Source organism: Centropristis striata, chromosome 16 (genome assembly GCF_030273125.1).
Source record: "Centropristis striata isolate RG_2023a ecotype Rhode Island chromosome 16, C.striata_1.0, whole genome shotgun sequence".
NCBI classification, from domain to species: Eukaryota; Metazoa; Chordata; class Actinopteri; order Perciformes; family Serranidae; genus Centropristis; species Centropristis striata.
In genome coordinates, this window is record NC_081532.1 from 30,362,198 (window position 1) to 30,373,594 (window position 11,397).

An 11,397-nucleotide genomic window follows, 5' to 3' on the forward strand; every position below is an offset into this window, starting at 1 on the left:
CATTAGAATATGATGGAAAAGTCAATTTGCAGTAGTTCAAGTGAAATAGCCCCAACCCCAACGAGTGCATATAGATGGACGTACTTTTCAGAAGCCAAAATTTCCATATTAAACATACTTTTTAAAATTGGTGTTTTGTAATATTACATTTTTTTTGAGACACTGAATTTTAGGTCTTTATTAAATGTCAGCCATAATCATTATAATTAGAGGAAATGTAATAAATTAAGACAATGTTTCATTCTGTGTGTAATGGATCTATATAATGTGTTATTTCAACCTTTTGAATTGAATTACTGACATAAATAAACTTTTCTATAATATTCTAATTTATTTAGATGGACCTGTAGAAATGTTTTATCGCTTTTTGCAATATGGGACCTTTAATTTACAAAATAAATGGAAATTGTTTGTTTTTAAGACTTTTTTTCAAACAATCAGGACACACTTTAGTAATCACAATAATTTAATTACACATTGCATTAAGCGTTGTGTTTGAGGCCCTGATGCCTTATATGTGGGCCTTGGTGGACTTTGGAGGTTGGAGATAATTAAATATAAGATATCACTTTGATATTAAAGGACCAAACAAAGGTTTTCTATCTTTCCACCCTAAGTCAACAATGCTGCCGTCTAGCGATGGGAATAATGAATCACTGTCACTATCAGTACTCACTGAACTGAAACACCGAGCGTTCAGTTCTGCGGCTGTTCGTCAGTAAGCCAATGAGCTGAGAATGAAGTTGGATAAAGCTACAGTTTGCAAACTGAAAATTGCAATAACAATCATAAAACACACAAAATACAAGAGTATTAATTTGAGCAAAAAAGCTAGCCTACTGTCCTTTCAAAATAAAAGCATACTGGAGTATGTATAAAACATAGCGATTAATCAATTAATTGATTGTTAATGTTATAGATGCTCAAGTTGGCAGGTTTATATATATATATATATATATATATATATGTGTGTGTATATATATATATATATATATATATATATATATATATATATGTGTGTATATATATATATATATATATATATATATATATGTTTTATTATCATTTATTTATTTATTGCCCATGTATGCATGTTCTATACATACTGGAGTATGTATAAAACATAGCGATTAATCTATTAATTCATCGTTAACGTTATAGATGCTCGAGTTGGCAGGTTTATATATATGTTTTATTATCATTTATTTATTTACTGCCCATATATGCATGTTCTATACATACTGGAGTATGTATAAAACATAGCGATTAATCGATTAATTGATTGTTAACGTTATAGATGCTCGAGTTGGCAGGTTTCTTCCAAACGCCCATCCCTACTGCTGTCTGTTTTCCAAATAAATGTGCACTGTTGTGTTTTTAACATTTAACATGTTTCCCTGCCCCTCTAGGTCTGCTTTATGCGATTCTGAAGCACATGGTTGACCGATATAACATCTACTATGCATATGTTCCCACCAAACTCAGCCAGCGGATCCACAGAGCAGCCATCAGCCAGGTCATCCTGGCTCCCATCCTCTGCATGTTCTGGCTGCTCTTCTTCTCCGTGCTCCGATTAGGTACTTAATCACTTCCATTTTCTCCCTGATACAGTTTCTGTAACTGTCACTGTATAATTAGGGTCCATGTCTTGCTATCTCCCCTTACTGTCACAGGTCCAGTGCATCCCATCACCCTCTTCACCTTAGTGTCCCTGCTCTCCTGTACTGCCTTTTCCCTCTTCCGCTTGTGCCTTAGGAAGCAACCAGACAAGTCAACAAGCTACCAGGTCAACTCCGCCATGAATCACACACTGAGTTCATGTGAAGACGCACTCATGCTGAATGAATAGTAATTCTTTTTTTCTTTGTTTCAGATGTCTGATCAGCCAGCAGAGGGGACGTTCACTGACGGCGACAGGAGCACTGTAACATCCACCACTGCCTCCAGTGTACACTTTCACATTTTTCTTTTATTAGCCTGATCATTTTTGTATTTTTTTAATACGGTAGTTGTTGTTTTGTGTACAAAGTTACATTAGGAATAGTTGTTGAAGGAGTTTTCTAGGCTGGTGCATTCACTGTAAGTTAATAGGAAGGTCTGATATTTGACATTCAGCTGCTGAACAGTGTTGAATTTATCAGCAATAGCGTCTATAAATTAGTGCATTTACTCTACTACACTGAGGTATAGTTTCTGAGCTTCTATTCCCATTTTATGACATCCCATTGTTTCTACTTCTCTACATTACAGAGGAACATGTACTTCTTACTCAAATATATTGATCTGACAGCTTTAGTTACTTTGCAGATTTAATATTTTAAATGCAAACCATATGTTGATATTATAAAGTGTTTGTGATATATGACCAACAGAAGCTAAATAAGCACATCGACCAACTATACCAGTAAAATGCTACGTACACATGAGAGCATCGGTAAAAGCAATAATCCAGTAGTATTATCTCTATGATGAGTACATTTTCCACATAATGGGTACTTTTTATGTATAGCACTTTTTCATGTCTGATGCCTCAAATTTAGATAATCATTAACATGATAATTTGGCTATTGGATCATATCCCTGCAGTAGTTATCCAGTGATTTTGGCCAGTGTCTGACCCATACCAGTACTGAGTATCTAATCTTTTCATCCCTTGTACTTTTACTGTTAAACTTAAAGCACCAATACTTTCACATAATGCGGGACTTGCAGAAGACTATTGATCCTTCTCCAAAAACTTGATTCATAATTGTTGCCATTGACTTCACTATAAGACTGGATCAAGGTTATTGTTGTAGCCATTTCTATGAAAAATATAATATACTTACCTGTGAATAAAAAAATATTCTAGCTAAAAATAAATTGAGAAAATGTTAATGAGTGTTAATGGCTCAAATGTAAGTTTAAGTTGGCAATTTATATGCTAAGAGATAATCAATTAGGGGTCGGGATATGTTGTAGCCATTTCTATGGAAAATATATTTGTAATACTTTATAATTTTATACTGTGATAATTTGTATTCCTTAGACCTGAGAAAGTCTGTGTTAGAGGTGGATTGTACAAATTAGAGTAAAAAATTAATTTGATTCGCTGTTAGATTTAATATAAAAGGAAATAACCCTGTAAATCAGCCAGAAGCCACCAAACATCGATCCTAAGTTTTTATACTGTGTGTGTAACGTTTGTGTCGAGTGCAAAGAACTTTCAGGTCCTAAGTTAGTGAGTCAGTGTTGCTGCATTCACATTTATAAACACTTATTAATTTGTTAAGATCTTAACTTGGTTTAAGTATTTACTCCTAAGTGTAGGGTGGCTTAACAAAGCCAAATTTAGAAGTTACTTTCTTCTCAAATACTCCCCCTGAACCAAGTGATTTACTGTGTTGCACCATCATTAACTATATGCCTTCCTCCTTCAGCTGTTTGTGGCGTCCGTGCTGCTGGAGCCAGAGCTGGCTTTGACTCCCATGCCCTCCCCGGCCCACCACAGCTACGGCGCCTTGGCCAGCTCCCAGGGTTCAAGCCACGGCCCGGCAGAGGAAGAGGCGTGTGAGGAAGGCCACGCCCAGACCCATGAGACTGAGCTCCAAGACCCTCCAGACCCTTACTGCTCCAGCCCACTCATGGACAGCCCCGTGGGCTTCCAGTAACACCAAATCCCCCTAAGCTGATTCCACGTGTCCTTCATCTGGGGAACACAGATTGCTAAATGCCGCAATGCTGCGTTTTTCGCCACTGACCTCAGACTCCAACTTAGCTGCCTCAGACCCTGAGACCAGACCGGCTCGTTAGAAAGGATGAAGAACCTGAAGAGGATGGAATACAGGAGCAGGATCCATGTAAACATCACTATACATACATAGAAAGCAGTTAAACGTCTCTGAACCTGTCTCTACAAAAGATACATCCCCAAATGTACAGATTATTTCAGTTCAACTATTGGATGCTCCATGACAGGGATCCCAGCTTCTTCTACGGCTTCATTTGCAAGTTATAAAGGTTAAAAGTAACAAGAGAGACTGGGGTGGAAAAGCCTTTGAGGCTGCCGTCAGAGATACTCCATGCAGTGCCACTTGGACATGATTGGAGGTGAAAGTTCCCATCAGTGTGGGTGGTGTGAGCAGGCTTGCCCTGGCAGACTGACAGAGGGTGGTACGGGTGATATCTGGTTCCTCGGCGGCAGAGCTCGGGGAGGCTGAGGGTGAGGGCAGCTAGTTGTGAAGCCATCTGCAGTGAGAGAGCAGACAGACGGAGGGCCGAATGTAACTCAGAGATGTACTGTAATATACTCTCTCCAAGGAGGCACAAGCAGCTTGACTGTACCTGAAGCTTGTTGTAACTATTATCAATTTAAGGTCGCTATTTTTGCTACAGTATTTTTGGTGTCATTGATATTGTGCTTTGGGTTGGGGGCAGAGATGCCAGAGATTGTTTAAGGGTTTGCAGAACTGTCCCGTCTTAATCAGAAGATTCCCCTTGTATGTATGTGATTCAACTATTATTTATTTATTTCAAATGGTTAATTCAACATTTTGCATATGCTAGTTTTCTTTCTTGCTGAAAGTTATATAAAAAAAAGGTCCAAAACTTAATGATTTTGAGACAAACCTCTTTTGTGCCAGTATTTCTTTGCTAGAGATCCACACATAACCCCCAACAAAAAGCAAAGTCACATTTTTTACACTTTGTTTTTTTGTTTTTTCAATTGATTACACAAACAAGGTAAAATTACCTTTGGACATATTGACAAAATATCCCTATACATTATTTATTAAATTATTATTTTAATCCGTTACCATGATGGCTCAAATCATGTATTTGTATTTATTTTTAATTTATTATGTATTGGTCAAATATTTCTGCTAAAATTAAAGTTTGTTATGTCCTGAATACAAATTGTAAAATTCAACTGTATCATGATTTCAGTTGCATTAACCTCTTCTGTGTGACTCTCCACTGCATGTTGACTCTGTTGTATAAATGAGATGTGCATTTCTATTCTTATTCATTAGGTCAAGTTTCAAACATGATAATCTCATTGGGCCTCTTGCAAGAGCATTTTTGTATTTTTATCTAAACCTCCTCTTACTTAATGATTTATATAGGATTCTAAACACTTTAAATGAATGAAATAAACAATATATTGGTGAAAAACTACACATGGCTCCTACAATAGGTCTGGACCACCCCTAAATTGTGTTTGTGCCTAAGAGAAAATTCAAAATATGAGATAATTGGTGAATGTGGCACGTTCTTCTAAATTGTACAAGCCACTTCAGAACGAATCTGTTTGTATGAGTGGCTCTCGCATGAGGCCCACTGTTTTACAGTCAGTCTGTATGTTTGCAAGTGTTGTATTTTGAGTTATTTTTATTCTTTGTGGAGGGAGTTTTTTTCATGAAACTGAATGTAATCTGATCGTGGTTTGTTATCCATGTCTCTTGCTGTGCCTTGAACAAACACTCCCTTTTCGTGTGACAATCCAGCATGGCCTGAAATATGCTGCATGGACTGAAAACTAAAGAGCGGAGAAACATCTAAGAGATGAAAACACAAAAACAAAAAACACAAAAACAACCCAGAGTGGTGATTTTCATTCAACAGCCAGCTCATTCTGTAAGCAGGAGGCTTTATTCCACTGAGAGATTACCAAAACAATCTTCACACAAGTTCTATTTTTCTCTTGAGTTTTTGACCATACCCATTGTCCTCATCTTCGGATTAGTTTGTTTACATGTCATCCAACTGTAGATTATTCTGTGCATGTTTAGCACCTTTCTCAATGATTTACAGTTCTTAACCTTGTTGAGAAAACAATCTCTACTCAAGGTCCACTCACTAACTTCTTCTGGAAGACTAAACTATAATCATCAACATGTGCTGCAACATGAACGTGAAGAAATCTTAAAGACGGCCAGAATATTAAATCGTTTAAACGTCTACAGATCAATGGTAACCGAGCAAACTTAATCTGCCGATGAAGACCATGTGGTATTATCAAAAGCCTTGAGTAGGGATTTTTTTTTCTTCAAGTTTAAGAACTGTCAACTCTAAAAAGCCTTTCACATTTCTTGTACATTTAAAGATTTGTACATTTAGACATAGAAGAAATGTATTGATGCATATGGACAAAAGTTTGTCTTCAAGCCTAAGAATTTGTGATAACAACATTATGTCAAAAACAATAAGCAAATGAATCAAATAGAGCTGCAAACAGATGCACCCATGACACAAAAAAAGAGGTGTGACAATGGACAGATGATACAGCAGTGCCCCCCTTTTAACTGCTTTAAAATTATTTTGTTAAACACCTGTTACCTCGACTCCTCTCTCCTCATATCTCAAAAGGAATGAAGGACTGGGACATGTGAAAGGCCTTCTACTAACTTACTTTTTGTCTTTATGTCACTGTAGTTTTGTCCCTTTTTTAGAGGCGTTTGTATCGTGTCCTTGTTGGTGCCTTGTTGTTGTTTTCAATCAATGTCTTTTCAGTTCTCAGCTGTTGTATCAATGTATCATCCAGATCATATAAACTCTCTGTAGAGGATAAGTCTTTAGAGTCTCTAGGGTTAATCCCCCTTTATATGAATTCTTCTTATGGTCATTTTAATTTTAATCCTCAGCAAACCTCTCAGAACAGCTGAAACTCTCTTGTTTATTTAATCATTTAAAATCATAGGCCTGTGATTTCAGCTGTACTTTTATAAAATTAATAGCACATTATTGCATAAAATGAAGTATATTTGCTCCATTTAACGATGGATCATGCCGTATAAACCAGATGAAAGCCGGCGGCAGAGAGAGAATGAAGTGGTCAGTGCAGAGAATCATCAAGTAAAATCTATTTGGGAAAAAAAAATAAAAAACATCAAAGAGAATCTCAAAATTTCTGTCTGTGAACTACCAACACATCCTGTGGCTTTCTCTTGCAGAAGCTTGTTTCACAGATCATTAAACTCACTTTCCTTTGAAAAATACAAAATAAAACTTATTAGGGTATTCTTAGCTGTAATGACCATGCAAGGAGGGATTGTTCATTTCCAAGCTTAAGTTTTATTGTATCCTGTCACGTCTGTTCATATACTGTCGGCTTGGCCATCCCAGTACATTAGCTTTCCAGATATGTCCACCGGTTTCTGCTCTTGGTTATAAAATGTGTGTATCATGAGTACTTTATTTCATGCAGTATGTGAGCCGGCTGTAAATGTGGGTTGTTATATCTCTAAGAAGGTTGAGGTTAAGGGACAGACTGCGTTTGAGATTGATCTCTGTCAGGCTAACTAGTTTTCATCTGTCAAAAGTGAAGTGCTGTGATCTGAAATTAAAATTAATTCAGCTCAACCCACTCATCTTGTGCCATGAACTCCTTATTGCTCTCCTCTACTGTGGTCTGTGATGAAGGGTTTTTGAGAGGCAGTGAGTCACATTTCATGTGGTTCGTAGTAGTGCAAGAGTGAATGTGCACGTGATGCTTTCAGGAAACGTGCAAAAAAGATATTTTGCATACAGTAGCCAACTGGTTTAGACTTTACCATTTAAAAGAATAGTTTTAGTTTTGGAAAATATTCTTATTTGCTTTCTCTGAGAGAGTTAAATGAGAAGATGGTACAAAGTGGTATCCAGTGCTGGAAGTATTCAGGTCCATTACTTAAGTAAAAGTACTAATACCACACTGTAAAATTACTCCAAATATTACAAGTAAAAGTCCTGCATTCAAGACTTACTTAAGTAAAAGTACATAAGTATCAGCATCAAAATGTACTTAACATATCAAAAGTAAAAGTACTCTTAATACAGAATGGCCCCACTCAGATTGTTATACAAAATATATTAAAAATAGATTATTTTATTATTATCATTAATGCATTTATGTGAAAAGTAACTAAAGTTGTCTGCTAATTGTAGTGGAGTAAAAGTACAATATTTGCCTCAAAATGTTGTGGAGTAGAAGTATAAAGTTACTTAAAATGGAAATACTCAAGTTCAAATACCTCAATTGTACTGTACAGTGCTTGAGTAGATGTACTTAGTTACATTCCACCACTGGTGGTTTCAATCTTATCTAACTATCTGCAAAAAAGAAATATGCATGTTTCCCAAAATGTCTAGCTATTCCTTTAAAGTCTGTGCACTACTGATGACAGTGATGCCCTTGACCAGATTGTTTGCATGGATCCAGATATCCTCATTCAGCAGAACAGGGGATAGGTGGCTAATAAATGCAGGTGCATGTTAGCTTAGTGTTGAAGCAGTGTGTCTGCATACAAACTAGCCCCAATACAACTCTGGACATACGACAGGCCTCATTGCTCCCTGAAACCACATCTGAGGGTGAATGGGTCAATTAATTGTATGAGCATCTGCTTTTATCCAAACCACATTGCAAAGCAGTGGAGCTATAGTGCCAATGGTTGATGCTGTTCCAGCAAAGTGGTGCACTAGTAAGTTTTTCATGTCATTTTTTTTGCAGTAAAAGGGTTTGTAAGAAAACACCATAACATGCCTGCCATTATATACGGTGGTTCTTTGTTGCTAAGAGTTACCAAAGAAGAAAGAGAAGTCCCTGACATTTCCCCTGTCACCCGTGGCAACTGCTGAGAGCATGCTTCTCAGTGAAAGGTGAATTCCTCTGGGTGCGTGGCCCGTCACTTGCCTTTCTCCTGCCCAGATGCTCAGAATAGAAAACGTCTCTGCCTCCTGCAGCAAACATATTGTCACTCCCATATGGGTTTGTTTCAGAATGCAAATGTTGCTTAATAAGTTGGTGTTGTTTCATATTTGCATAATATTTAAGCTCAAAGGAGTTACAATTTTATTAATAATTGTTTAACTTTCTATCCCCCTTTCCCATAGACTGCATGCTTTTTCAACCTAAATAAGAAAATTAATTCTTGAACTTGGACATAGCAGTTGACAAAACAATATCACAAGGTCCATTTAGTAGCCATATAAGATCTTTGGATTCCATTTCACAATCTTCCTCAGCAGATGGAAGTTGCCAGTTTTAAATTTCAAATTTTCATTTTTTTTCAAGCACTGTTGTGGTGTAAGACCTTAAAATTTGCTGTCCGTCGTGAGGTTGGAACCTTGTCTTCCAGCCAGTCTCCTATCACACTGAGCTATAACTTTTTTATTCTATAATATTTCTGGACATATTATACTATTACTATGATTAACGATTAAGCTATTTTAAATCATTGTAGGAATTTTTGGACAAACAACAGAATGAACATATTTTGACTTATTTCGACCTACTATACTATGACTTTTTTTTTCTCAAATTTTGTACGTCCCCACCAAATATGGTGGGGTTTTTTGTTATTTCTGGAAAAGCCACCCTACTACATGTATAATCAAACTATAATGAGACCATTTTCAGAGTATCGGGAGATAAAAAATGATAAAAACTTATTCTAAAATTGTTGTTTTTTATTATAATATTGGGTGTATTGTACAATTACAATGATCAACAAGCTATTTAAAATCGGTTTTAGTCATTTTGGGGGGTTTTGTCATACTAAAATATTGTTTTTTTTAAATATATTTTTGGATGTTTTACGCTATAACTATGACCAACGAAGTATTGAAGCACGTCACTTCAGATAGCTCAGTGACAGAAGGTTTTTGGTTCAAACCTCATGACAGAAAGTGAATATCTAAAGTCTAACACCACAATACAAAAGTCAAATATGTCAGGGTGATATAAAAAATATCACTGTATATAAAAATATCGGTGTATTTAAAAAAATCTATTATTTTTTTTAACGAAAATTTTCAACATAGATAAAAATAGTGTATACAGTTCCTCAGATTCACATGAGACAGATGACTTCTTTATAAGTATCTTTATTCTACATTCTTTATAAGGTTAAAATAGTCCTGAACAAAAACACTATTTACTCTGGTTTGAGTGACATTTGCTAAAAACTACAGTTCCCAGCTGTTTTGGAAAATTTCCTTTTTTACTGAAACTACACGGTACATTTGTGACGCTTTTTAAAGACTCACATCTTCACTAAGGAAGAGAATTTTGACAGTAATCAGAGATGGGCTATGATTGTTCCTATCCTTTCATGGGATTTAGTGACACTTGGAAAACATGACGATAACACTGGCCTTATCCTTAATAGGTTGTACTTCAAGTTGGAAGTGACAGACTGCTCATTCCTACTGTAGCTGTTGTTGCTTGGCAGGCTTGTGTTGCAGACTCCAACAGCTATCAGAGCGAACCTTATTAGCCTGAGCCTGCACGCATATCACAGTCCACTCCTCGCTCCTCTCCACAGCGTGATTTAGGATGAGTGAGTGATCGAGCAATGCATTGCTTTCCTCCTTCATCCAAAGCAAATGCACACACACACACACACACACACACAGGACTCTGGACCATCACTTAACAGTTGCCATGACAACGTTCAATACCCCTTCATACCAAAACACATTGCAGACTTTCTAAAAATAATGTGTGTTGTCTTTTCTCGCAGACTCCTCTCCAGACAACGACGGCCTTCACAGCAAATCACTACAAGGTAAGACTGTGCACCTACAGGGACTGATTAATGGATTACCATACGGGGAATAAACACTTACTGTAATTTAATCAGTAGCTTATTGGATTTCGCAGCAATCTAACCATTGGTTGGTGACCTGAGATGAGGTCGGGTCAGTCTCAATGAAGCCCGGTGACTAGACAACTCTGTCTCAGTGTTTCTCCGCAGGCTGAAGCGGGATATGGAGAAGACATAAATACAGCAGACTCTCAGTGGGACAGAGAGAGTGAGGATACTGTTGAGAGTGCAGAGAGACAGATTAAGGCCATGTCAGCCACTGCCCCAGCAGTAGAACAGACAGCCGGCTCATGGATGTGACTTTTACAATGATACAAGCAAATTGTATATATGGGAGAAATGAGCCCTGCGTATTCATATAACTCATTACAACAGCCCCCCCTTTCTCCACTTCTCTCATTACTATGGCTTCACCTATAGGACACACACACAAACTGATATTTTAAGAGGAACGTATGCAAACATCCATAAGGATTCCACTTGTTTTTGGAGAAAAATAAAACCAAAACATTGCCTATAACTGAATGTCAAATTGGAGCAAATTCTTGGCAATTTTGTGAAATTCTGTAAACAATCTTGATGTGACATTGTGCAGTTGCATGAGTAAGTGGGCTGATGTGCCTGAAGTCGCCCTCGTCTCTGTAGCCAAGGGCGATGAGCCATTCAGCGCTTGGATCTTATGTAACACTAGGGGATGGGCTGTCAGTGGGAAGGAAATCAGGCTTCGTGTGATTGATTTCAAATGCTGACCATTGTGTTTGCAACCACCATCATGTCTGTGACAAACAACCTGAGAGCGAGAGGAAAACACACTCACCTCGTTTAGCAG

General features: G+C 37.2%; 1 protein-coding gene across 4 annotated transcripts in view; it reads left to right on the forward strand.

Annotated features, from left to right (window-relative positions):
- Positions 1-4,630, forward strand: part of tmem63c (transmembrane protein 63C) — a 41,378-nt gene extending 36,748 nt beyond the window's left edge. For 3 of the 4 annotated variants that reach the window (XM_059353617.1, XM_059353619.1, XM_059353618.1), the window contains exons 20-23: positions 1,410-1,577; positions 1,674-1,786; positions 1,874-1,948; positions 3,420-4,630. In XM_059353617.1, the coding sequence (XP_059209600.1) occupies positions 1,410-1,577; positions 1,674-1,786; positions 1,874-1,948; positions 3,420-3,650 (587 nt within the window). In that variant the 3' untranslated portion in view covers positions 3,651-4,630. Of the gene's footprint in view, positions 1-1,409; positions 1,578-1,673; positions 1,787-1,873; positions 1,949-3,419 lie in introns of those variants that run through there. The other variant, XR_009395874.1, reaches the window with a different exon arrangement.
- Positions 4,631-11,397: the final 6,767 nt, after the last annotated feature.